At 64.3% G+C, this 27,306-nt stretch overlaps 1 protein-coding gene across 2 annotated transcripts; it reads left to right on the forward strand.

The window, feature by feature from the left end:
* The first annotated feature begins 11,118 nt into the window (after positions 1 to 11,118).
* On the forward strand, positions 11,119 to 27,306 carry DUSP8 (dual specificity phosphatase 8). 2 transcript variants are annotated; one of them, XM_053658665.1, is made up of 7 exons: positions 11,119 to 11,158; positions 17,076 to 17,413; positions 18,894 to 19,035; positions 22,628 to 22,794; positions 23,256 to 23,415; positions 23,539 to 23,662; positions 23,915 to 27,306. In XM_053658665.1, exons 2-7 carry the CDS (start codon positions 17,183 to 17,185, stop codon positions 24,978 to 24,980), a joined length of 1,890 nt encoding a protein of 629 aa, XP_053514640.1. In that variant the 5' UTR covers positions 11,119 to 11,158; positions 17,076 to 17,182; the 3' UTR covers positions 24,981 to 27,306. The 2 variants fall into 2 exon arrangements, with proteins under 2 accessions (XP_053514640.1, XP_037002184.1); XM_037146289.2 differs by lacking the exon at positions 11,119 to 11,158 and adding an exon at positions 11,471 to 11,817.

Genomic DNA, 27,306 nt, shown 5'->3' on the forward strand with positions numbered 1-27,306 from the left:
CTTCATTTTCTGACCTTCCAGCCCCACAAGACCTGGATCGCCTTAAGGACCTGGGCTGCTGGGTTGCTCAGCCCTGGTCCAGGCCTGACAGGTGGCCAGGTGTCCTCCACACTCCTCCCCTTTCCCTGGGTCCTGAAGAATCCAGACCTTGGCTCTCAGCACAACCTGGTCTGAGCCGTGGCTCCCCCTTCTGGCTCGTCCGAAATCCCCTCCAGCCACCCGGAGCCTCCAGATGGGCCGAGTGGAAGGCCCAGGCCTCAGCTCTACCCGCCTTGGTCTCCAGCACCTCCCAGCACCCAGCTCTGCCTTGCAGCACCCAGCACCTCTCGCTGCTCCACTGACCTGCACCCACTCAGCCGCTCGACTGAGCAGTCCCAGCCACTCCCAGGAGAACGCCAGAGGCAGTTTCTGAGGTCAAGATCACAGAGATCACGGGGCAGCTGCCGAGCCGAGCGGTGAGCACCCTCGGAAGCTTCTGCTAACAGAGCGCGGTTGGCCCTCCGCCAAGCTCAGAGGCGCGTCCCAGACTCAGGCGCGTGGGTGCCGAAGCGCGCGTTGGCTGTGTAAATAAATAACGAGCCGGAGGAGAGAGGAAGAGGAGACGCTGAGATGTGTCGCGGAAGGGGGTGGGCGGCTGCCGTCTGCCCGGTTCCTGGCCCAGCCGGGTCGGGGCCCGAAGAGGTGTCTTTGCATTTACAGCGTTTTGTTTGAAACAATCGTGAAAAGCACGGGCTGGCACTTCTAAATCTGTCGAAGCAGTGGATTCAGCTCGCGCTGAAGGACAGAGGCCCCCCACATGGGCGTCAGGAAAGTAGCACCTCTCCAGTCACAGGAAGGAGCCCCCAAAATGGAGGTGCGACCGAACGCAGGTCCTGCTGCTTTGAGAGCCAAAACTCCAAACGGCCCCGTGTGTGAGGGCGGCCGCCCCGCCCCGCCCAGCGGAGGGGCAGAACAGTGAATCTGACAAATGCAAGCTCTTTATGGAGCAAAAGGCATTTGAACTTTACCCTAAGATCTTCCGAGGCCTTCCAGATGAACTGAGAAACGTTTGACATTCCTGGATAAGAATAATCAAATCTTTCGACTGCCAGTTCTGCCATAAATGAACCTGTGGGTTCAGAGCATGCGCCCCAAAAATGACACGGCCACTTCAGGGGACCGCACAGCTGACTCTGCAGACTGGGGGCGGGGGCCGCGCCAGGGCCACTGTCCGGCTCGGACGCCGGAACACCGTCCTGGAGGGCGGCGGGGCCGGCGGGAGGCCGGGAACAGGCCAAGGCCACACACGCAGACCCCGGGAGACGGCCACCCGGGGCAGGTCCGTCACTCACGTGGGAAAAAGTTGAGTAGATGGAATCCCTACTTCAGAAACACACAAAATTAAATTACTTTTTAACTCCCATCTTTCAACCTTCAGGGGAAAAAAAACTCCTAGGGGATTATATCAAATTAAGGGTCTTGAGAAGGGGGGCATTTTCCAAATAAAAACAAAAATACAAACTCTGAAGCAAAAGACAAATACATTTTTCTACATTCAAATTTTAAAACCTGGCATCAGAAGCCACCACGGGTGTGGAGGAAGCACTAAAAAGAGAAAAAGTCACAGAATGAAGAAAGATAGTTTCAATGCACGTTACTGACCAGAACCCAAAAACGGGAAGAACTTCAGAAGCCCATGAGATAAGAAGCAGCAGATTTGGGTAAATGGGCCAAGGGTGCGGAGAGGAAGTTAACAGGACCCCAACGGGGAAGGAATGAAAGAAGGCGTGGGCACACCCGGGACTGGGAGGTGCGAGGTCAAAGGAGACAGCACCACATGGGCAGGCAGGTGAGTTGACAAGGACGAGAGCTGGCGGGGACGCCAGAGGGGACAGGGTCTCTGGAGGGCGGGTGACTGCGCAGGACCCTGGTGGAGCACCACATGCAGCAACCAGCTCCGCCCTCGGGTGCCCCAGGGGCTCCCAAGAACCAGGACAGGCTGAAATAGCAACGAAACGGAAGCGAGGCGTCCACCCACAGGTGAACGGACATGAGGCGGTCCATTCAGCGATTAGAGGAAAGGGGCCCACCAGCGTCCCAGCGACCACCTACCCAGCTCCCCGGCCCTGAGGTTCCACCAAGTGCAGAGCATGCAAAATACCCATGTCTAAAGAACACACATTTCAGGCCTGCCTGGTGTGGCTCAGTGGACTGAGTGCTGGCCTGTGAACCAAAGGGTCGCCGGTTCCATTCCCAGCCAGGGCGCAGGCCTGGGTTGCAGGCCAGGTCCCTGGAGGGGGACATGTGAGAGGCAACCACACATGGATGTTTCTCTGCCTCCCTTCCCCTCTCTCTAAAAATAATAAATAAGCCTCTTTTAAAAATAAAGAGCATACATATTGTGTAGAATGTAAAGACCTCATAAGAGTGATAGACTCCAAACTCAGACATTCACCATGGGGGGAGCGGATGGACAACATGGACAGATGCATGAAGGAGGCTTCATCTAGCTTTATAGTTCTTCAGAATTTGGATGTTTTGTGCATGCTTCTTTGACATATTATCTATGCCCTTTCCACAGCTAAAATACCTCATGTTTTACAACCAAAAGAGACTCTGTAGTTAATAAAGTGTGCTGGGCCCTCGGGTTGGGGGAGCGGGCTCCCTCAAGTCTGAACCTGGATTCAGCAGCAGGATTGGGTCCCGACGAACAACCGAGAGCAGGTAATGGCACATGCACCTAAAATCTAGGAAAACAAGGTGAAAGGGTTCCTAAATGTGGCACAAACAGGAACCAGGAAGTGACCATGTGCCCAGCATCTCTCCTGACCCGGCAGGTATATAAAGGCCTGCAGCTCAGCAAGCCCCACACCTGACCACCTCCCTCTACACCTGCACTTCTACCAAACCCACCCACACTCAAGAGAACCATGGGCTGCTGTGGCTGTGCTGGGGGCTGTGGCTCTGGCTGTGGGGGTTGTGGCCCCAGCTGCTGTGTGCCCGTCTGCTGCTGTAAGCCTGTGTGCTGCTGTGTGCCCGCCTGCTCCTGCTCAGGCTCCTGCCAGGGTGGCTGTGGCTCCTGTGGGGGCTGCAAGGGAGGCTGTGGCGGCTGTGGCTCCTGTGGGGGCTGTGGCTCCTGTGGGGGCCTCAAGGGGGTCTGTGTCTCCTGCGGGGGCTGCAAGGGAGGCTGTGGCGGCTGTGGCTCCTGTGGGGGCTGTGGCTCCTGTGGGGGCCTCAAGGGGGGCTGTGGCTCCTGTGGGGCCTGCAAGGGAGGCTGTGGCAGCTGTGGCTCCTGTGGGGGCTGCAAGGGGGTCTGTGTCTCCTGTGGGGGCTGCAAGGGCAGCTGTGGAGGCTGCGGCTCCTGCTGCTGTGTGCCCGTGTGCTGCCAGTCCAGCTGCTGCAAACCCTGCTGTCAGACCAGCTGCTGTGTGCCCGTGTGCTGTCAGTCCAGCTGCTGCAAACCCTGCTGTCAGACCAGCTGCTGCAGCCCCATCTGCTGCCAGTGCAAGATCTGATTTCAGGGTTTTGCTGGGATTCCTCCCAAAGCTGGTGCCCCCCCCCAGTCAGGAATGACAGGTTCTAGCCCAGTGGTCCCCGCCTTTCCCAGCACCCCCTGAACAAGACCCTCCCTCTCCACCCAAGCCCTTTTTCCCTGTCCCCTCTCTTGCCGCATATGAATGTTTCTCTTTGACCTGTTGCAAGAAATTCCGTGGGCATTTATGAACGAGAAAGACTTCCAGAGCTCCCCCCAACTCCCAGCCGCTGGAGACGTTCCCACCACCTGCGGCAAAGGCCTGTCCTCAAGCCCTGCCCGTCTGCCCCCTTCTCCAATGAGGACACCTGAGTGAGGACAGCACAGGCTTTTCTGCTTATTCCGCGGCCCCTAATGGTCTTTCCTGTCCTTTAAGCATCTAATAAAGCCGCTTCCCCACTGCTGCACATTGCGATGCCGTATTTATCTGCTTCCATTCCTCCGGGGTGGGGGCCGGTGCACGATGGAATAGCATCCGCTGCGGACTGGGTTCCGGGGCCCCGCCCGAGCCCCACAGCGCCCTCTGCCGACACCGCTCTGCTCTTCGCCTCCCGAACCCCGGGTGCCCGCTCCCCGCGGCGACTAGCGGAGCAGCCCGAGCAAACCCTTTCCCTCCGCGGACTTGAGGGTGCACACGTGCGGAGTGGACTGCCATTGGCTCCTCCCTCCCGGGAGAGGGTCGGCGGTGGGAAAGCAGCCCCGCGAGCCGGGCTCGGCACCCCGAGCGCGTGCGCGCGTCTGGAGCCCGCGCTCCCGGCTCGGGGCTCCGCTGCGGCCGGGGCGGCCCAGTCGTCCTCCTGAAGCCGCCAGACGGAGAGGACGCCGCCCCTCGGCGCTCCGCCTGTGGGCCTGGCGCTCTCCGCAGGCCCGGAGCACCCAGCGTGTGCGCCGAGCCTGCCCCCCCCCCCGTCTTCCGTCGGATCTCTGACAGCTTTCGGGGATCCCCCTCCCCAGCGCTGGGCAGGCTGATAAGAAAGCCCAAGGCCGCCGGCGGGGAGATCCAAGCCGCTTAACCCCCAGCCTGCACAGGCGCCCCCGCCCAAACCCATCCCCTCCCCAGCGCAAAAAGCAAAGCGCGTCCCTGAGGCCGGCGCCTGCCCCGCGCACGGAGGGCCTCCCTCCCGGACTGGGACACCGCGCCCTGCCTCCCGCGGAGGGTGTGCCGTGGCCTCAGCCTTGACCTCGGAGCCACTGGAGAGCAGGCCTCGGACAGCCCCGGAACAGAAGCGCCTGGTCCCTGGCCCGCTGCGGATCGCGCAGCCCGGCCCTGCGCCCAGTCCTAACCTCCACACCGCGAAGGGGTGCGCGACGCTCTCCTGGAAAAGCCGTGGCGCTGGGCGCCGATCTCAGCTTCGGGAGGAGATGCGATGCCGGGAAGGTCAACGATCTCGCCGCAGCAATTAGTATTGGCCAAACGCATAGCAAAACCCGCAGGTTAGAAACCATCAGTACATCTTAGGGTTTTCAAAAGTGAGATGTAGGCCTGACCTGCGTCGCTCAGTGGGGCCGAATGTCTTCCAGAGAAGCGAAAGGTCGCCAGTTCAATTCCCGGTCCGGGCACGGGCCTCGGTTGTGGGCCGCCCGGTTGCGGCCCCTGGGCCAGTGGATGTTTCTCTGGCACATCGATGTTTTTCTCCCTCCCTTCCTGCCTCCCTTCCCCTCCCTCTATAAATAAATAAATAAAATATTTTAAAAAATAAGTGAAATACATCTATACGTGAGGATGGAGAACGGTGGACGCAAGGCGGACCAGGTGGGAAAGACCTAGTGTGGCAAAGCTGCCCTGGGGTGGACGGAACACCCAGGGCCGTGTTGTGTCCCTGCAGGGAGTTTGCTGTTGCTGGGTATGGGCCAATGGCCAGGCTCAACCCGGGAGGGGCACTCTGCCAGGAGAAAAGGACACCTGAGAGCTGCCGGCACTCACAGGGGCTGGTGCCGACAACTGGGACAGTCGCTGACGTCCGGCCCCCAGCGAGCCCTAGAGAGGGTGGCCCGACTCTCCCCTGGCCTGGTGGCACAGAGCCCCCAATGTCCTTCTGCAGAAAAGTCTCTGCCTCGGACCTGTGCACATTAGCCCCTTAAGGCTTTCTCTTAGTGTTGAAGCTGCCCAGAGAGAAAACTAAGCAGCTAAGCTGAAAACGCTGGAGGAGGAGACCTGAATTTCCATAGCCTCGCGGTGCTAAGGAGGCAGCGACCAGCCAGGCTACTTACTAACCGAAAGCAACTCCCAGAGCGCTGCACCTGAAAGGGCCGCCAGAGTGCGGTGAGCCAAGCCCCGCCCAGGCTCTGCCTGGAAGAGGTGTTCGGCTTCTCGTCCGCCCTGCACAAGGAAGGCGTCCGGGCGCGCCTGCTGGCAGACACCGACCAGACCCTTTCACATGAACATGCGCACTTCTGACAGCAGACTCTTGAATGGTGATGACAGAAGCCAGCAGGCGATAGAATGACATTTTACAGTCCTGAAAGCAAAACACCGGCCGGCTGGGGATTTTATAACCAAACAGAAACAGCCTTCAGCCCTGGCTGCTGTGGCTCAGAGGATTGAGCGTGGGTCTGAGAACCAAAGGATCGCTGGTTCAATTCCCAGTCAGGGCACATGCCAGAGTTTCGGGCCAGGTCCCCAGTAGGGGGCGCATGAGAGGCAACCACACATGGATGTTTCTCTCCATCTTTTTCTCCCTCCCTCCCCCTCTCTCTAAAAGTAAATAAATAAAATCTTTTTTTAAAAAAAGGAAATAAAACAACCTTCAAACGCAAGTCGAGTGCAGCCGTTTTCAGGTGAGAAGCACCACCACCCCTGCCCACAGGCCACCCTTCCTGCTGAGGCGGCGGGACTGCGCCCGAAGCAGGACCTTCGGGAGCGCGCGCCAAGCATGGTGCTGCAGGGGCGGGGGTGTCAGTGAGCAAAAGAGAAAATTAACTGCTCAGAACAACACGTCAGCATCCCATGAGCTTGTCCCATGTGTGCAAGCGAAACACAGGGGGGTGGACGGGACGCCACAGGCCTCGGGTTCTTGCCTTGCCAGGAAGTCATGGGGCTGAGGGCGGGTTGTGGCCTGTGCAGGAGGTAAACCGGAACCTCCAGCAGAACCACTAAAGAAAGACAGGCGAGTGTGTAACGCAGAAGCTAACAGAAGGGAGAAACGGAATAAAAGGAAGGGGGAGCAGTAGAAAATCGCAGCAGGAAGATGCGGGCAAGTCCAGCGGCGTGGGTAACCCCCGACGGTAGTTACAATAAAACGCAAGCCATCTCAACACTCGGTCGGGGGCAAATGCCAGGCTGGAGCTGGGAAGAAAACTGGAAGGCCTGCTGCGCACCAAAGGCACACTTTACACACGCGGCCCCAGGGAGGTGGGAAGCAGAAGGTGTGCCAGGCAAACACCATCGAGTCAAGACCCTGGTCACTGCATCACCGTCAGAGATGCGGACTTTTGGGCCACCCCCCCGCCCCCCGTGAGTGGAGAAAACAGGGAGGCTTTCCCAACGCCCAGAGGGTCCTCGCTACCAAGGAGGGCAGGAGCCCACGTTTCTAGGTGACCAATCACAGAGCTTCAAATGCACAAGCAAGTGCTGCCCTGGCTGGTGTGGCTCAGTGGACTGAGCGCAGGCCTGCAAACCAAAAGGTCTCAGGTTGGATCCCCAGTCAGGGCACGTGCCTGGGTTGCAGGCCAGGTCCCCAGTAGGGGGCACACAAGAGGCAACCATACACTGATGTTTTTCTCCCACTCTTTCTCCCTCCCTTCCCCTCTCTCCAAAATCTTTTTTAAGCACACACACACACACACACACACACACACACACAGGGAAATATTCGCTGCTGTACATGGGACTCATACATGCAGTGAATCAGAAGGACGGAAGTGGGCAGACGCCCAGCAGGGGAACGGGGTTGCACCTGGGTCCCAGCTGTGTCTCACCTGACGCAGAGGCGGACACCGCGGGGTGCAGGGGCTAGGGGCTCATTAGGGTTTGTTGAAATACGCTCTCTGTGCTCATCTGTAAGTTTTTAAATACTGCAATAGAAAACTGGAAATCAAACCAACCGTGATGTGTTACTAAAAGCACACAGAGCCCTGGCCAGGTGGCTCGGTTGGTTGGAGCGCGGTCCCGTGCTCCACCAGGTCATGGTCCGACCCCAGTCGGGGTGCACATGGGAGACAGTGGGTCAATGTCAGTGGGTCAATGTTTCTCTCTCTCTCCCTTCTTCTCTTTTAAATCAATAAACGTATCCTCTGGTGCGGATTTTTCTTAAGCATACAGAAGGATACTGCTCATTGTACTGTTCTTAACACCCAAAACACAGGGAAAGTCTAACAAAATGGAGTCTGTGTGAACGCCACCACACACCCATAAGATACAAAATACCACACAGAGACTGGCCACGGCGTGGCAGGAATCTCAAAAGCATTCCTTGAGTGAAAAAAAGCCAAACACAAAAGAATGCACACTGCATGTTGCCATTTCTATGAAGTTCAAGAACAGGCGACATTACCCTGCGGTGACAGGTCAGAAGGTGAGGGGACAATTGCCTGGAAAGAGGCGCGAGGTTGGGAGGGGGACACTCTGAGCTGACGGAAATGCTCTGGTAAGGCGAGTGCGTTCAGCTTTCAAAGCTATCTATCTACTCGTTCAGCCCAGATGCGCATTTTATTACCTAGGCCTTGACTTTGAAAAAGGCAGGTAGTGCCACGTGGATAAGGTGGGTAAACGGCTACTAGATACCTACTAGGTTGCAAATCATCAAGAAAAAGCGAACCGACCCCGCTTTTGCGCAGAGAAGATGCATTCAGAAACGCGCGTCCCGACATCCTCCCCAAGCGCGGCGGGCGCGAGTCGGCGGCAGAGGGCGCGCACGGACCGCGGAGACTGCGGCGCTCCAACCTGCCCGACGGCGGGACTCGTCCCCGGTCGCGGCCTTCCAGCCTCCCTGGCTCTGCGCACGGTCTGCACGCCCAGGCTAGCTTGGCCGCGATTACTTGCGGGGAACCAGGGCGCCCCTGGACGTTGCCTCACCTGGCACGGCGACCACCGCGGCAAGCCAGGCCCCGCCTGAAACTGTAACCGCCCCCCAGGAGTTCCCTTTCACCTGCGGTCCACCGCTGGGACCCATCTCAGCCTCCTCCACAGGGCGCCCCTGCCCCTCCACACCTGTGCCCAGAGGAGATGCTCACTGCCCAGCAGAGCTGAGAAGGTCTGGGGGCCTGAGGCTCAGGGGCCAGGCAGGGAATCTAGCTCCTGCCCCGGAAAGAACCTAGGGCCATGCAAAGTCACTGTTCCCTCCAGAGAGGGCACCTCCCTACCCATCTGCCCGACTGTGACAGAACACCCGGTGTCGCCTGGTGCTAAGGGCCCCTTTGCAGGAGAAATAGCCCTCAGGGTTATACAGAGCTCAGGGCCTAACCATGCTCCCCTGGCCAGGCACAGCCTGGGGGCTGTGTGTCACTCCCCCCCCCACACACACACACACTTGCAGCTTCCAGAAGGTGCCACGAGGACATCACCACCAGCCCCTCCATTTACCGCCCCTCTGCTCAGGCCTAGCTAGGCACCCCCCAGAGCGCAGCCGGAGTTCTTAGGGGCCAAAGGCAGCCCTGGGCCACACGCAGGCGCTGATGGAACCCGGGCTGGGAGCCCACTTGGACACCCCCACACCCCCTTCCTCCTCCCTACTGGGCTTGCTGGGGCCTGGCCAGGGGAGCAAGCTGGGCTGGGTAACCCCCAACCCCTCGGATGACAGTTCTCCCAGAAAGACAGGGACAGCCTCACCCCTGCAGGTCCTGCACCCACCCAGTCTATCAGGGCTTCCCGAGGCCCTCACCTGCCCCCTCCCGAGGCCCAGCCTCCCCCTCTTCTCAGACACGAAAAGAGCTCAGGGCAGCCAGGCTCCACCGCACTGTCCACCCCGCTCATTGCTGACCCGGCCCTGCATCCTTGCTGGACATCTCCCTTGCTGAGTTCAGCGTCCACCTCTGGCCAGGATCCCTCTTGCTAGCAGGGTTCTCCCAGCTCTGCCGCCCAGCCTGGCTCAGGGAAGGAGGGGAACCTTGCTAAGTAGCCTGAGACTCTCAGGGCTTTGTCCCCCAGCCCCCCAAAAGTTCGTTTCCCCTGCGAGCCGGCTCTCAGCCAGCCACTCCACACACACACACCCCCACACACAGCTGCCTGGATGCTCCTCGGGCCAGAAAGGGACCAGGCCCCACACACTCATTAGACTCCTACTGTGTGCTGGGCTGGGACAGCACAGTCTGGTTGGGAGAACTGGGTGTGAGACGGGGAAGGCGAGGGTCCTCCTAACCCCTGGCCAGCACGCACCCACTGCCCGCTGCCCTCCCCCCTTCCCACTCAGAGTTCCGGGGTCCTGGGTGCCTGCCCGGGCCCGGAGGGGACAGGGCAGTCTTGCCCGCTTCATTTTTGTGACCCTCCTTTCAACCAGCCATGGCTGAAGGCCACCCCCAGCTACCTCTCTCCATGGGAAGGGGCTGCGCATCCTGGGGCCGGAGCCCCTCTCAGGGCCCAGGTGACTCCGGGAAACCTGTGCTGGCTGGAGCTCCAGGCTGGAGAAGTGATCACCTATACTCTCCGCTGGGCAGCCCTGGGGGAGGGGTTAGAAATGTTGGGGGCTGTCCAGTCACACCTCCCCCCAAAGCAATTACCTTCTAGGCCCCCAGGGCTTGTCAGCTCCTGGGGCTGGGCTCTTGGTTCTCAGAAATAAGTCCCAGTGCGTGGCCCGGGGCCCGGACCGGAGAGGGCACTCGGTCGATATCGGAGGGATCAACAGATGTGTGGCGGCTTGCCCACTCTGCCTCCAGCACCCCGGCCTCCTCCTGGAAGAGGGACAAGGTCCTCTTCTGCCCGAGTTGGCGCTTGCCGCCCCACAGGCCGGCTCTGCCGCCAGCCACTGTTTGCAGGTCACCTCCTGGGGTGGCCTCCAGGACACCCACCTGCTCCAGTGTGTCTCTGGCCCCAGTTTGTTTCCGGCCCAACACTAGCCCAAGGTGTAATTACCTATGTTTGCTCCCGCTCTGGACGCCGAGCGTCCAAGCGGTAGGCCGGTAGTGTTCCCACAGTGACCGGCTGGGGGCGGGCGGGCCCTCCCCGGGCGGGCCCTTCCAGTCTTTATTGGGAACGGGGCGGTGGTGGGGGGAGTAATGGGGCGAGGGCGCACACTGTCGGGGTGGGCCCCGGTGAGCGCCGTTGACGGACTGTTTTTCACTGGAAGCGTCAAGGGCTGGAGGTCATCACGGGACTGGGCGGAACAGCGCTGCACTGCTCCCGACACACACACCAGAGTTCACGAGACGTGTGGCCGAGGCAAACTGTCTCGCCTCTGAACTTCCAATCTCCTCCCAGGCGACCTGGAGGCCGGGGTCACCACCTCCGGGAGTCGAGGAGAGGGGTGAGCGTAGAAGCTGCAGGGAGAGAGCTCGGCAGGGCCAGGCTCATGGTGGGCACTCCCGGGCCAGGCCCCGGGCAAGCGAAGGCTCTCCTGGAGGCAGGCCCCGCACAAACAAAGGCTGCGGGGGGCCGGGGGGACGGGGAGAGGCGCAGGAGGCGGGGAGCGAGCGCCAGCTCCGGCCAGTCCTGCGGGGAGAGGATCCCCGCGCGGGACCGGATCAGCCGGACAACACTCCGAGAGTCTACGTGCGGTGAGGCTTGGGTTCCCCGTGCCCGGGCTGGGAAGGCTTCCTGGAGGTGGGGGTCCTAAGCCTCGCATCGGGACACCGCGCGGCCCCTTTAAAACTCAGTGCCCGGGTGCGGGGCGAGGGCAGAGGGCGGACGGCGGCAGCGGCGAGCCGGGCCCCCGCCCCCTGTGGCCGCTGCGTCTCAACGGCACCCAAAGCCGGGCTCCGGCTGACGTCACCTGCCCCCGAGCCGCGCACGCTGATTGGCTGCAGGTGACGTCAGGGGCTTTTTTCGCTCGGCATGACCTCATCCCCGCCGGCGGCCCCGCCCTCCGCCCGGGGCCTGTCACTCGCAGCGGAACCGGCTCCGCGCCCCCAGCCCGGACGCCGGAGCCGGAGCCGAGCCGGAGCCGGAGCAACACCGGCCGCGCCCGCGGAGCCGCGGGGTGGGATGCGCGCCGCGAGTGCGCGTGCCCGCCCGCAGTGCGCGCGCCCCGGCCCGAACGAGCGCTCCCCGCGTCGGCCGCGGCGACGACGGCGGCGACGGCGACGCGGCCCGCACGCTCCCCCGGCCCCTGCCTTGGCTGCGCGGGCCCCCGCCAGGCCCATGGGCGGCGCAGCGGACCCGGCGCGCTGAGCGCGGCGCGGTGCCCCGGTGCGCCCCGGAGGCGAGCGTGAGCGAGGTGAGCAGGGTCGCCGGGCGGGGGGCGCTGGCGGAGAGGAGGTTCACCGGCACGGAACCGGGCGCCCGGCCTGGTCGGGGGTGGGGGCACCAGGTCCGGAGCGCTGGGGTCTGCGCCCGCCCGGCGCCCGGGAGGAGGAGGCGGCTGGGAGGTGAACGGTCCCGGCTCGAGGGATGGCGTCCCCAAACCCAGCTCGCAGGGGTGCCATGGACTAGACAGGGAAGACCTTGCCCCGCTTCTCGCAACGCGGAGAGGACCCGGGCTCGGCCCACGCCCTGCCACCGAAAAGCCGCCTTTCTTCCCGAGATTGCTTCTTATCTTGGTGGGGGGAGGGGTTATGAATAAGGACCCAGGAGGGCCAGCGGGGATCAGTCCCGACCACCGTGCGAGGCCATGATGCCCCACCACCCCTCGAACGCCCCCCCCACACACACACACACGTTGGGGCCCAGAATTGGAGAAGGTCTTCTGCGCCGCGCGCTTGCCGGGGATGCGGAGGCTTTGGCCATGGGGGCGGAGGGCCTTTGCCCTTGGGGAGGGCTACTTCCACCTGACGGGGGGGGGGCTGCAGATCCATCTCCCCTGTGTGCCCAGCCCGCCACAGGCACCCCCACCTCGGGGCGCTCGGCGGGCCCCTGCGGAATAAAGACCTCGCTCGGCCAGGCTGCAGCAGAGGCAGCCGGAGAGCTGGGGGAGGGGCTGGCACTGCCAGGCTGGGTGCAGCCGGCCGCCTTCCGCCTATCTCCCCACCTGGGGGGAGGGGATGTCATAGTCCGGCCTGGAGGGGAAAGGACACCCGGGGCCCGGCCCACACCAGGTCTTCACGTTCCGGGAGAATTTGCCTTCCGGCTTCTACTGGGGCAGTTGGGGGCCAGGAGCTGCAGCGATGCAGTGAGGGGAGCTGGGGGCTGGAGCAGAGTGGTGTCCCCAGTGTTCTCGTTGTGCGGTTGGGGGGGGGCTGCAGGCGGGGGGAGCAGTGTGCTTCCTGGCCCCAGGTCTTCTTGACAGAAGAGCAGTGCTGGACACTGAGTAGCACCCAGCGCCCCCACCCTGCTGGGGAGGACAGATGTCTCCCACATCACACCCGCCAAGGACATGCGGCCGCACCCTGAGGTCCACTGCAGTCGGCCTGGGCTGGGGGAGTTGCTGGCAGGCAAACTCTCTTCCCTTCCTGCCCTCAGCCCTTGGGAGGTTCCTGGGCGCCAGAGGCCACCTCCTAGAAGATGCTGGAGAGCATCCTGTGCTCCGGGCCCCTTCCCCGCATCACCTCCCGGCTCAGGCCTGGTAGCTCTGGGGCCAGAAGTTTCAGCTGCACAGAGGGCTCCAGGGACCGTGGGCTGTGGCCAAGGGAAGTCCGAGGGTGTCCCCGTCCCTACATCTCTGAGATGCGCGCGCGTACAGCTCCACAGGGATGGAGAGGAGAGGCCCAGCCCGACGCAGGGGGAGCGGGCCCTTCGTGAGCCGAGGCACCTCTCCTGGGCAGCTCTGCCTGGGCAGCTGGTTCCCATGTGAAACACAGTGTGCAGTGGCTGGCAGAACCTGGGCTGGCCTGGGTATGTGACATGGGGACAGGTCCTGCAGATCAGTGAGGCTGGGACGAGCCTGGCAGGAACGAGGGAGACCCAGATGTGGTAGCGTCCTGCACGTGCCCTGTCAAGCGCCCACATGCCAAGCCCCTGCCCACCCAGGTTCAGCCTGGACCCCTGGGAACCAGGGGCAAAAGGCCCCTACCCACTGTCTGCCAAGGCCGCAGCCTCCCCTGGCTGGGGGAGGACAAGCTTGGGGCCTGTGATGCTCGCCCCAGGAACTGAGCGGGGAGCAGCGGTGTGAGCTTTTGGAATCCCTGATGAGCGTGGGGTGGGCACCGTGAACTCACCTGGTGTGAGCCCTCGGGCCCCGGCTCTGGAGGGCTCCATGCAGCTGCTGCTGCCCCGGGCGCTGGCGAGCTGCCCCTCTGCTGCCCGCTGTTCCTGAGAGGCCACCGAGGTGTGCCAGGCGCCACTCCTCCTGAGTAAGAGCCACAGTCCCCATCCTCCCAGGCCTGGCGGCCACCTCAGGGAGCAGTGAGCTCCCCGTCACCCGACGCCAAGTGGCAGTGCCCTGTCGAGGGTGCCGTCCTTTGGGAGTTCCCCGGTCACGCGTGCGTTCAAGGACATGGACGTGCTGTGAGGAGCAGGCCCTGGGAGCCAAGGGTGTGAGGCTGAGGAGTGGGCCCCAGGGGCGGGGTGTGCTGGGATTTGGGGGCATCCGGCGCGCAGAAAGTGAGGACGCATGAGGCCAGTGACCACGGGTGTGTGCACACACATTTGCGTGTGACCGCACATGGCAGGGGTGGGGTGAGGGGAGTCGTGGGACAGCAGTGAGCACAGGCCTGTGTGCAGTCAGTGTGCACAGGGCATGTCCCAGCAGGCTCAGCGGCGGGCAGCACCCAGCTGGGACGGGGAGGACTCTCCTGCCTCTGGAGCTGGTGCAGGGGCTGTGCTGCCCTCATTTTCCCCCTGCCCCCGCCGCCCCACACCCAGGCTCTGGAACATGAGGTGGTGCTCCCCCCCGTGGTTCCCAGAAGTGGGGTCTGGTCTGAACCTGGGGTGCGTCCTTGAAGGCAGAGAGGCCCATGACCCTGTCGTGCCTATGGCCGCTGTGCCCAACTGCCTCTTCCGGCCCCAGTCGTCTGCTCGGGGCTGCCCTTAGCTTCTCCACCCCCACTTGGTGCCCAGCCCCGCGTCCGAGTCCACAGCATCCACTTTGGGGAGGGAGAGGTCTCCAAGGAGGCCCTGTGGGTAGCAGTGTGCTCCCAGGAGGCCAGCTCAGCGCAAGAGGGGCTTGGGCCAGAGCTTGGCTGTTCAGAGAAGTTCTTCAAGGGGTGGGAGTCTGCAGGGTGGGTGCCAGACCCTGAGGAGGGTGAGGACCAAGCAGAGCAGAAAGGAGAGGGGCCGCCTGGGGCCTGGCAGGGGTGGTCCCAGGCCCCAGCACCTGGGTACCCGCGGAGACAGGGAGAGGGGTCACTGTGAGGAAGGGGACCTGCGCTGCACAGAGCCAGCCTTGCTCAGCGGCTGCTGCTGCTGCAGGAGTAGCGGTTGCCTGGCACCTCTGCTGTTGCCATGGCAACAACGGAGGTGCTAACTGGCTAATGAGTCCCCCTTGGCTGCAAATAACAATACTGTAGTGGTTAATAGGGCCACGCTGGAGGATCCTGCGGACGCAGGGGGGCACCAGGTACCAGCCTAAGCAGGCTGTCCACACCCCTTCCAGCCCCGGCCCAGCCCAGCCCCAGCCTCCCCTCTGCCCTGCCCTCCTGCCGACTGCGTTCCCGTCTGCGGGGTGGACACCTCCACACCCTGGGCAGGGGCGCACAGGCCCTCCCAGCCCCTTCCCTCCTCCCCGCGCTGCGGTCCATGGCGGCTGCAGCAGCGTTAGATGGGAAGTAACTGCTCCCTGCTGCCTAAGGGGCATGCGGAGGGAGGGCCGCCCCTCCCCACGGTGTCCCCGCTCCGGGTCCTGGGCCTCTGAGCTGGACTCTCAGTTCCACGGCCAAGGGCAGGAGGCTGTGCCCAGACCTGCAGGAGAGGCATGTGGGAGGGGCCCCGGGGGCTGTGGCCCGTGACACCGTGAGGAGGTTCAGGTTACAGCTGCCCAAAACTGCCCGCAAAGGAATCAAATCGGGACCCCGCAGCAGGCAGGCCCCCCCTCAGGAGGGGCAACAGCCCCGGCTGCACCCCCACAGCAGAGGAGCCTGGGAGGCAGGTATCTGTGGGTGGACCCCCTTGCCCCGCCCACCGACCAGGGCCGTCCCAGGCACGTGCCTGAGCACCCGCTCGGTGGTCCGCCTTTGCCGCCACCGCGGGTGGACTCCGCCCACACCTGCCTTGCGCCTGCCTCTCTGTGGACTCCGGCATCACTGCCGCCAGCCTGGGGGCTCACCCGAGGGTGGACCCCAAACAGTGGCTGCTGCCACTGTTGCTTCCAGTGTCGTCTGTCACCACCCTCTGAAGTCTGACCAGTGTTCCCAGCGCTGCAGGCTGGGGGCTTGCTAAAGGGCTCCCCTCCCCGCGGGCCCCAGGGGATACCTCTCTCCCAGCCGCCCGTCACTCCCAAGCTGGCGGGAGTGTGGCAGAGGGGAGAACTGATGGCATGAGGCCTGGGGTTCTGTCCAGTCTCCTTGGTGTGACCTTGGGCTGGTCCCACCTCTTCCCTGAGCCTCAGCTTACCTATCTGCAAAGTAAACTCATCTCCTGACACAGCACACCTCCAGGGCCCGTGATGCGTCTGGGGGCCCAGAGAAAGGCTGGCTGTACCTGCAGACAGGCCAGGTGGAGCCTGGCAGGTGGGGCAGCAGCGGCAGAGGCTTGGCACAGACCCCCAGGAGGGGTCTTTTACCCCTAAGCAGTCCCTTTAACCTCCTCCCCCATCTGTGCGCCCCTCAGCCCGAGGGCCTCTGGAGACCATGCTGAGGGTCCCAGCACCCCCGAGGGTCACCATGCTGACCTTTGTCCTTGGTTGCTCCCCACCCCCCATTGTGGGACCTAATAGCCCCTAGATGATGCCCTCAGACCCCAGGCCCCCACTGTGCTTGGAGCAGCCGGCTGTGGGTGTGGCACGCACCAAGCGGGATGGCACCGACTGCACACCCTCTGTGCGGCAGGCGTGGCCCGCTCCAGGCCATGGCCCGGCGAGCTGGAGAGCGGCGGCTGCAGAGGGGCCCCCACACCACCGAGCCCTCTCCAGCGCCTGCTGGGGCCGCCAGCTCCCCGGAGTCTGCCAGCCTGTGGAGGCAACTCCAACACCCCCATGTACCCACCCAGATTATCAGCTTATAGAGCTCCCGGGCTATTCGGGATCAGAGAGGGGGGGTGTGCTGTGGAGGGGGCTGGACAGCGAGGGGTCCCAGGAGTTGGGAAGGAGTGGGGGCCCGAGAGGGGAGGGGTTGATAGAGCTGCAAGGGCAGGATGCTCAGGCCTCCTCCGACGCCTCCGTGGCCCAGCCCAAGCCCGGAGCCCCTTCCCTCTGATCCCCCACTTTCCCCGAGGCCACCGTGGTGACCGGAGGTTGCAGGCTGGCGGCCCCCTCCCAGGTTCCCAGAACATTCCAGCTCCGTGTGTCACAGGTTCCAATGCTCTCTCACAGAAGAGCCAGAAGGGCACGGATGCGCCCCCAGATGGGAGGGGACCATGGGCACAGGTCGGGACCAGGTGGTCCGTGTCCTGGGACTGCACACGGCCCTTGTGAAGCCTATGCTGACCGGCTACCTCTCCCCACAGGGCTGGCGCCATGCCCGGTCACCCCGCATTCTAGGCCATACCCAGGCCATTGGAGCAGCCCCCGCTCACTTCACGGGGCACCCCCTCCCCACTGCCCACTGCCCACCATGGCCGGGGACCGGCTCCCCAGGAAGGTGATGGACGCCAAGAAGCTGGCCAGCCTGCTGCGGGGCGGGCCCGGGGGGCCCCTGGTCATCGACAGCCGCTCCTTCGTAGAGTACAGCCGCTGGCACGTGCTCAGCTCCGTCAACATCTGCGGCTCCAAGCTGGTGAGGCGGCGGCTGCAGCAGGGCAAGGTGACCATCGCCGAGCTCATCCAGCCCGCCGTGCGCAGCCAGGTACCCGCGCCCAGGCCCCGCCCATGCTCGTGGCGCCCCTCCCTGCCTGGGCCCTAGGGTCCAGGGCTGAGCTCCTCACCCCGTTACTCAGGGACCCCTGGCTTGGACAGCCTCCCCTCCTCTGCCCTTGAACCCAGACCTGGCTCCTCAGGGTCAGAATGCCTGGAGCCAGCCCACACTGCTGGCCATAGCTGGGCACGGCCCACCTGCCCCAGGGAGGGCCACCCTGACACCCACCCCCACCAGCCGCCCTCCCAGAGCCTTTGCCTCCCCCTCCACCCCCCCCCACACACACACACACACACGGAGCTGTCCAGACAAACCCGTGTCCGGGGCCCAGAGAGGGCGCTGTGCGGCTGAGTGAGACAGAGCCAAACGTCAGGCACAGGGCAAGCTGCACCCAAGTGGCAGGGGCCATGCACCCAGGTGGCAGCCGGGTCAGGCGCACTCTCGGGGGACCGCGAGGCCTCAGAGGAGGACAGGAGGGACCAAGAAGCTTATGAGGAGCAGTCCCAGTCCCCAGCCCCCGGTTCATTCCCATCTGGAGTCCTGTGTGGCCCTCACAGAATTCTCTCTATGACCCGCACCAATGTCGCAGGCCACCTGCCGTGGACAGTTTTGTCTCTTCCCAGCAGCATCAGGTCTGCCGGGGAGGGACGGCTGGGCCGTGACCTGCAAAGGCAGGGGCAACGGGGACTGCTGGGGGTCACAGTACAGAGGGCAGAGCTGGCTGTGAGCAGACCCAGGTGACACGGCCGGCTGTCGGGAGCCCCCCACACTGGGCAGACCGCTCCCCGAAGCCTCAGGGAGGGAATCCGGTCATCAATCACCCCTAGCTGGAGCTCCATCCCATTGGCTATTGGTGACATCATCCGGCCGGGCTAGGGGCTCAGCTGGCTTAAGGGCTGAGTGTGCCTGGGGGCGGGGGCGTCAGCCGCTCTCTGAGCAAAAGCTGCGGAACATCTGGCCCGGTCTGGGCATTTGGAGGGGGAGGAGGGCAGGTGGAGCCCCACTCTCCAGCTGCTGCCTCCTGGAGTTGGGGGGCTCTTGCTGAGGCCCTCAGTTCCACATAGCTGACTGGCTGGGGTGTGGGAAGAGGAGAGCCTGGCCCAGAGGTGCCCTGCCTCCGAATCCCGGAAACGTGCTTGGCCCACGTGGGAGCCAGCTCAGGCCGTGGCTGTGTGATCCTGTGTCCGAGGGTCCCCGCATGGGCCCCCTGGGGACGTGTCCCATTCCCCCGTGTCTCTTCCACGTGGGCCTCGCCCTTCTGTCCTGTGAGTGTGAGTGAGAAGAGGCTGCATCGGGCAGCACTGCCCCCCTGCGCCCACCCCGCCCATCCCCAGTCTCAGCCTGCAAGCCCGTGGGCCCTGCACCTGACCGGTGTAGGATGGGCGTCTGGGTGCCTGCCCCCCCCCCGCTCCGCCCTGTCCCCTGAGCCCCTGCCTGGCGGCACCTTGACCTCTGCCCTCCCGGCCCCCAGGTGGAGGCCGAGGAGCCACCGCAGGACGTGGTGGTCTACGACCAGAGCACCCGGGACGCCAGCCTGCTGGCTGCAGACAGCTTCCTCTCCATCCTGCTCAGCAAGCTGGATGGCTGCTTCCACAGTGTGGCCATCCTCACAGGTGAGCCCGGTGTCCTGGGGATGCAGGGTGCCTCTCCCTCCGCCTCTCCGCCCCACTGTCTGCTCGGCTGGGTGTCGGGTACCTCGGGAGTTGGGGTCCTGGGTCCACCCTGTTCTTTCTGAGCGTCCATTGGGATGGGGGGGGACCTTGGTAGCTCTGGAGTTCTCCTGGCTCCACCATCCCCTCCCCCGGACTCCCATGCTTCAAGACTCCCCCCAGTATCAGGTGCAGAGGTGAATGGATGGAAACCCAAGATGCCTCTGGTGGGCGGGGGGGAGACATCCAGGCAAAGGTGTGGCTTGCTGGGGACTGTCCCCCACCAGCTGCCCCAGGGGAAGGTACAGGCCCCAGCATCTGGAAACCCCAATCTGGCCTAAGATGGTCCCCACACAGGGAGGCACCCAGGGCTCCCTCCCAGCCAGGATGCTCATGACCCCAGCCTGGAGACCCTCAGGGGTCCCTGCAGGGCTTCCTATTCCCCCCCCCCAGTAGCCAGGCCAACCCGGAGGCTGGAAAGTCCCCCTCCCTCACATTCACAAACCAGCTCGATGGCCCAGCTGGCTCCTGAGTCAGCCTGCCGAGCTCCATAGCCACAGTGCTCAGGGCAGACCCCTTGGAGGAGGTGCCGGGTCTGAGCCCAGCACGGCCAGTCAGTGGGGGGCACAGGCACGTGTGCCGCCCTCCACACATGTGTCTGGCGTGGCCCAGAGCTTGCATGGCTGGGCCTGTGTGGTCGGAGGGGTCAGCATCCGTGGGTGGCACTGGGACGCTGGCAGTCAGCACCCACTGGCCTGTGAGTCCCCCCTGGGCTGCTCCCAAGCTCACCCGGGTGACATGCAGGATGTGTGTCCCTGAGGGGCCAGAGCCCCTCACTGCCCAACCCTTCAAAGTGAAGCTGTGTGCTCCCATTTGTCCCAGAGCCCAGCCAGGAGGGAGTCCTGCCGCTCATGGTATAAGGGTGGCTCCCAGGGACACCAAGTCAGGACCCAGGCCTAGGGACAGCCCCCTGGCCTTGCTCACAGCTCCCACCCCATCCAGGCAAGCGGACCCTTGAGCAGTGAGAATAGGAAGTCCAAGCCCTGCAGGGAGGTGGGTGCTGTCCACCCAGAAGGGGGAAGCGCAGGAACCCAGCACAGAGGGAGGAGCCAGAAGTTGCGGGCTGACCCCTGGGGGGAGAGGTGAAGAAGGGCTCTGAGGAGCCCCAAGATGAGGACCACCGTGCCGGGAGAGGGCCCCACCCCCACCCATGACAAGGAGGTGGGTGAAAGCGAGAGAAGGCAGTGGGGTCAGGCGCCCTAGGGTGCGAGAACTTGCGGCTGTGATCCCCATCCCCATCCCCCTCCCCACGTTGCGGATAGGCTGTGGCGTCCAGTGCGGGCAGGGATGGGAAGGGGAGCCTGGCCCTTTAAGCGTCCGGAGCCCGGAGCCGGCGTTTGCTCGCGCGCGGCACTGCGGAATGCAGGGATGCCGCCGCCGCTGGACCAGTGCGCTCCTGCGGCTCGGCCCCGCACGCATCGCCCTCGGACCCGGGCTGAGGGCCACAGCGGGAGCAGCCTCAGCAAAGAGGGTGGGTGGGAACCCGCCATGGAGGGAGGGGTGGGGACATCTTTAGGGCTGGAGCGTGCGGTGGCAGAAGCCGTGGCTGGGGCGGCGGCTGGGCGCGCGTGCAGGCGGGCAGGGCGCGCGTCCGGGCGCGCGCTTTTGCTCGAGGAATCCGGGATCTCATTGTGAGGGGCAGGCCAGCCGCTGCACCCTCCCGCACTCTCCAGGCAGCAGAGGGAGCGGGTTAGTTGGGGAGGGGCCGCTTCTGAGTGGAGGTGCCCTTAGGGATGCCTAGGGCCTCGCGGCGGCGTCCGGTACCTCGGAGTGCTGGGACCTGCACATTCCAGGTCTGCTGCCACGGCTTCGCTCCTCAGCTCCCATGCTTAGAGCTTTGTGGCAGCCCTGCTTTCTGGCCATACCTGGCATCTATGGGGGGGGGGGGGCTCCCCACGCTGGTTAGCTGTGCCCAGGAGGATCCTGGGGGGCGTTTTTGAGAAACTGCCGCAGAGGCTGGCAGGTCTCTGCACCTGCGTGGAGACTTCCCTCTTGGGGAGGGGCTCCTGCTGCCCCCCAGCACACTTTGGCCACACTGCTCTGAACAGGAAGGGTCCCTGGCTCCAGATGGTGAGCAGGAGCCAACTCCAGGCTCCAGCTTAGCTTCCTGTCCTGGTAACCTGTGAGCCATGGTGTCAAGAATCATTTCCCTGGAGGGAAATGACTTCTCCTCAAAGGCTTGAGCCTCCCCTCCCCCTCCTGGAGGTCCCCATCTCCATGCCCCCCATCCTGCCCAGAGTCAAACCCTCACTGGGGGCTCTGGGAGCATTCTGGTTGGGGGGTCAGCGTACACTGGCCGGGGAGCTGGACCAGGGTGCAGGTGGCGCGCCCAGCATCTCCAACCTCGGGAGTCAGCAGGTCTCTGGCACCAGCTGCTCCCAGGCACCAGACCCCACCCCACGCTCCTGCCTCCTTCAGTGGGGCAGGGTCGGCCGTGGCCCCCTGTTTGGTGAGACAGGCTGGTCCACTGGGGCTGGAAATGGCAGCTGCTGGGCAGGGAGCGGCGAAGGTGCCACAGGGCTTGTGCCCCCAGAAGCGTGGTCAGCCTCAGGGGCCCACCAGGCAGGCCTTCCTCATTCTCCCAAGAGCTGGCAGCCACCGGGCACTGCCCAGTTGCTGGTCCAACTCAGTGGTCACCCGGCCAGGCTGGGTGGAAGTGAGTCCATTCCCACTATGTGGCAGGCAGGACAGGGGACAGCCCTGCCTGTGGGCACTCACTGACTCAGAGGCACACGGGGGAAGACCCCAGCTCAGGCCATCTCAGCCAGTGGGGGGCTCCCTCCTCCGACCGTGGCCCAGGACTCAGATGTGCTGTGCAGGGACAGTGCCAGGGGTGGCAGTGTGTGTGCCAGCCGCAGGGACCCTGAGTGCCCGCTGCCTGCCCCTTGTCCTCCCAGTGCCCTGGGTGCCCGGCTCCTCCGGTTCTGCTGGTGGAGTGGAGCCACCGTGGGGCACAGAGGACCCCATGGGCTGTGCCAATCCCAGCAGGTGATGTCATGCCCGGGAGGAGGGGGGGCCCTCAGAAACTCTTGCCTCCGGGTCCTGGAACCCACACCGGGCCTGGGGCTCCGAGCCAGATGGAGGCAAGGAGGCATTGCATCAGCCCAGGGCGAGAGGGAAGCCCCGGCCTGGCCCCAGTAGCCCCACAGAAGACCCCCGGCGCCACCATGGAGCCCGCCCCTGCCCGGGCCTGCGGTGCTGCCTGTTGACTGCCACCGCGACCCCGCGTTTTACTGGCGTCACAACAGCGTCCTGCTAGAGGAGGAATGTGGGCGTAGGGGCGGGCTGCGGACACAGTGCTCCGCGCCAGCGCAGGAGCCACAGTGCGCTGAGATGGCCCTCCAGCCCTGGGCGCTGAGCCCGGGTGCTCAGATCGGAGGGTCAGCCGCGGGGGGCCGGGCTGGGTGTGGCTGCGACCCCGCGGTGGTCGGTGCCCCGGGCCCCCTCCCTCCACAACGGCCTGCCCGACAGTCTCTTCCATTCGGTCCTCCTGCAGGGGGCTTCGCCACCTTCTCCTCCTGCTTCCCCGGCCTCTGCGAGGGCAAGCCCGCTGCCCTGCTGCCCGTGAGCCTCTCCCAGCCCTGCCTGCCCGTGCCCAGCGTGGGCCTGACCCGCATCCTGCCCCACCTCTACCTGGGCTCTCAGAAGGATGTCCTGAACAAGGTGTGCGCAGGGCCCCGGGGCAAGGACACTCTGGGCTTGTCTGGGGGAGAAAGGGAGCCGAAGGCTAACGGGAGGGACGGACGAGCGCAGGCTGGGGGCACAGGAGGACCAGAGTCGAGCTGGGGGAAGGGCCGGGCAGGACAGGGTGGAGAAGCAGCTCACTGCCCCTGGGCGGCAGAGCCCACATGCCAAACTGCTGATGTCACTGGGCCCCTGGCCAGCGCTGAAAAGAATCCCGTGTTTTAAAAATGGTGACGAGGAAAGAGGGTGAAGCCACCGCCCAGGCAGCCCTGAGATTCCTGGGAGCAGGGGCGGGCTGTGGGCGGGGTTGTGGGCGGGGCTTGCCGAGACTGCGAGCCGGGGTGGGAGTGGGCGGGGCGACTTCGGAGGCCGAGGGCCGTGGGCTCGCGAGGTCCTTGCCCGGTTGCACCCGCTTCCAACCTGTCCTCCGGCCCCTCCAGGATCTGATGACCCAAAACGGAATAAGCTACGTCCTCAATGCCAGCAACTCCTGCCCCAAGCCCGACTTCATCTGCGAGAGCCGCTTCATGCGCATCCCCATCAACGACAACTACTGTGAAAAGCTGCTGCCCTGGCTGGACAAGTCCATCGAGTTCATCGGTGAGAGGGGCGCCCTACCCCCACTCCGCGGGCAGCGGGGCGCGGGGCGGGTTCCCTGCCTGGTGCGAGGAGGGGCTGGGCAACTCCCGCACTCACCCGTCCCTGTGCCCCCACTGCCCGCAGATAAAGCCAAGCTGTCCAGCTGCCAAGTCATTGTCCACTGTCTAGCCGGCATCTCCCGCTCTGCCACCATCGCCATCGCTTACATCATGAAGACCATGGGCATGTCCTCGGACGACGCCTACAGGTAGCCCACCCTCCGTCTGAGACCTGAGACCTGAGACCACCTCCTCCCTCTCTGCCCTGGAGCATCAGCGCAGCCCTGGGCTCTGGGCCCCGGGCAGGGGGAGGGGCGGAGAGGCCTGAATCCGGCCCCAGCCCGGCGGGTCTGCACAGCAGCCGGCGTGCTCCGGAATGGGCCGTGGGTGCAGGGGAGAGGCGGGTGGGTGGCCCGCTCTGGCGAGAAGCCCTCTGGTCACCCCGCTGCCTCTCACCCCAGGTTCGTGAAGGACCGGCGCCCGTCCATCTCGCCCAACTTCAACTTCCTGGGCCAGCTGCTAGAGTACGAGCAGAGCCTGAAGCTGCTGGCCGCCCTGCAGGGCGGGGGGGCCACGCTCCCGGGGACGCCCGAGCCCCTCCCGGGCCCTGCGGCCCCACTGCCGCCACTGCCACCACCTACCTCAGAGAGCGCGGCCACGGGGGGTGCAGCGGCCAGCCAGGCCGGGGAGGGCGCCCCCAGTGCCACCAGCGCCGCCGACGGCGGGGAGCCCCCCTCACCCTCCGGGGCCCCCGCCACCAGCGCACTGCAGCAGGGCCTCCGAGGCCTGCACCTCTCCTCCGACCGCCTCCAGGACACAAACCGCCTCAAGCGCTCCTTCTCGCTGGACATCAAGTCCGCCTACGCCCCCAGCCAGCGGCCCAGCGGCCCCGGGCCCTCCGACCCTGGCGAGGCCCCCAAGCTCTGCAAGCTGGACAGCCCTTCGGGGGGCACGCTAGGCCTCCCCTCGCCCAGCCCCGACAGCGCAGACCCGGCGCCTGAGTCTCGCCCGCGACCCCGCCGGCGGCCCCGGCCTCCAGCAGGCTCCCCCGCACGCTCCCCTGGATATGGCCTCGGCCTGAACTTTGGGGACGCCGCCCGGCAGACTCCACGGCACGGACTCTCCGCCCTGTCCGCCCCCGGGTTGCCTGGCCCCGGCCAGCCGGCCAGCCCCGGGGCCTGGGCGCCGCCCCTGGACTCCCCCGGCACGCCTTCTCCGGATGGGCCCTGGTGCTTCAGCCCGGAGGGTGCGCAGGGCGCCCGGTTTGCGCCCTTCAGCCTGGCCGGCCCGCAGGGCACGGGCGGCGGCAGCGACTTGCGGAGGCGGGAGGCGGCGAGGGCCGAGTCCCGGGACGCGCGGACCAGCTGGCCTGAAGAGCCAGCCCCGGAGACACAGTTCAAGCGCCGGAGCTGCCAGATGGAGTTCGAGGAGTGCATGGTGGAGGGGTGCGCGCGCGGCGAGGAGCTGGCCGCCCTGGGCAAGCAGGCCAGCTTCTCGGGCAGCGTGGAGGTCATCGAGGTGTCCTGACGGTGGCCGGGACCCAGCGCCCCGAGCCCTCCGCTGCCCTCGGCTGGGCCGCCAGCAGCCGGGCCCCCTATAAATATATATTATATATAATGCAAAGAAAGGTAAATGGTTTTACTGCGATTTTTATCAAGAAGTAAATATTTCAATTTTTTATTTATTGAAGCTGTTCATTCTGGCCATGATTTGGCAACAGTGAGGGTGGCCCTCCAAGCTCTATTTTTAGTCCGGTATTTAAACTGAGACACGTTTCTAAGCAATATGAGGCCACCCGCAAGTGGCAAGCTGGGGTGCCAGGCCTGGGGTCCCCTCCTCGCCAGCCCTAACCCCAGATGACACCACTAACCGTTGCAAAGAGGCTGCAGGGCTTTCGTGCACTTTTTACATAAGAAAAAGGGGGAAAAAGAAAAAAAAACTTTGCCACAAACTGAGCCGCAGAAACTTCCCGCCTGCCCTCCCTGCCCACCTCTCTGCCTCCTCTCCTCTCTCCACTCCTTTCTGGGGCCCTGGGGGCGGTGGTCCCAGAGTCCCTGCCACCCGCCACCAGCTCCAGGCACCATGTCTGGGTGCCACGGAAGGGGCCCCCGCCGCCCATCCCCGATCCTGGGCTCGTGCCTGGCTGGTGCTGGCCAGCACGGGGCCTGCTCAGCCCCCGTGTGTGTGAAGGCCTGGGAAACAGAACCGGGTAGGACTTTCGTGCCGAGGGCTCTTGCGTGTCAGATGGCGTGGGGCCCAGGGCAGGGACGGAGGTGGAGCGCCCCCACCCCAGCCTGAGCCCAGGTCCCCTTTCATGCTCAGCAAGGCTGTTCAGAGGCTGCTTCCCTCCCTTCCACTCTGGGTGCCCCCAGCACCACCTGCAGGTGTGGGGACCCAGGAAGAGGGTTTGCTGGCTCCCCTGTTCCCCAGGCAGCTGAGTGTAGGGTGTTGCTCTGGGTTCTTCCCTCCACCAGCCCCAGCCCCAGGCCAGACTCAGAAGTCAGGTTTATTCCCTCAGGGGAGGGGCCAGGAAGCCAGGTCAGACCCTGTGCATCTGGGGTGGCATCCTTAGCTTTGAGAGAGCCAGCTTGGGGCAGGAGACCCCTGACCTGAACGGAGGCAGGACTCGGCCCCAGTCTGCCCTACCCCCACAGGGGCCTCAGAGGAGGAGACTCCCGCACACCCCATTCCCAGGAGCTCTTCCCTCCAAGGTCTCCCAGACTCGTCAGGGGGATGTGCTGGTCCCCACCGCAGAAGGCTTTTGGCCCGGCTGGGCCGGCCGGGGAGTCAGGGCAAGAACAGGGGCCCAGCTACCCTGGCCCGCACCCCATGGGTTATTGGGACCCAAGCATTTTGGGGGCAGGAGTAGATGTCCCCTGAGCTTCAGAAGTCTGGGGTCTAAGGGTTGGGCCCGACCACCCTGGGAAGAGGCCGAGGCCCGGAGCTTGGCAGGAGGGCGGCCCCAGCAGGACTGAGTCCCCGAGCAGGGTGGGAGGTGCCTGCCTCGCGCCAGCCACCCCCCCTGGCTGTTTCTGTTTGTTCTTCAGACCCACCGCCCTGTGTCCCTGTCATGCCTCCTTTAAGCAGAAGTCCCGTTCCTGTCCTCTCTGTCCCCACCCCGTTCCCCAAGAAATAAGCTATCATTGTTGTATTTGCAATCTATGGATTAGAAGTTTAAGTATTTATTATTATTGGTTAATTATTATTATTGATTATGTAAATTTGCCTCCTGTTCGTCTATCGCGTTGGGTTTCTGAGGTGACCCGGGCATGGAGGATGCACCGGCCCCCCCTCTGCACCCCACCCCTGTGCTGTCCAGGAGACAGTGGTCTGGGCCGCCGGTTGGGCTCAGCACTCGGAAGGCGGGTCCGAGTGCTGGCCCTTCCCTCCCTCACCCTCTCTCCAGGCTGCAGCAGCTCACACAGCGGTGTCTGTCCTGGGGGGTGTGGGGCTCTTGCTCTTGAAGCACTGGGCGCCCCAAAGTGAGCAGCTGCAATGCAGGAGAAGGTCCCCCTTCTGTGCTGGGGGGGCCTCCCTGGTCCTTTCCACCCAGTCCCAGGCAGGGAGGGGAGGAGCTTCAGTCCTCTCCACGTCTCCCTCTGCCTCCTACCTTCCTGCCGTGCCCCCCGCCCTGTGCCTGGCACTGGTGTGGCCCCAACATGGCTCAGGCCCCCCCCTGTTACTTGCTGGGAAGTCCAGCAGAGGAGAGGCGGCAGGCCCCTCCTGACCCCTATAGCACAGCACCCAGTCCCTGAACTGGACCACCCGCCAACCCTGCCTCAGACCCCTCCTCCAACGCGGCCACTGTCCTGTTCCCTTCTTTTGTATTTGGAAAAAACGTGTTGTAATAAAT

Source organism: Artibeus jamaicensis, unplaced genomic scaffold, assembly GCF_021234435.1.
Source record: "Artibeus jamaicensis isolate MK-2021 breed Jamaican fruit bat unplaced genomic scaffold, CSHL_Jam_final scaffold_537, whole genome shotgun sequence".
Taxonomy (NCBI): Eukaryota; Metazoa; Chordata; class Mammalia; order Chiroptera; family Phyllostomidae; genus Artibeus; species Artibeus jamaicensis.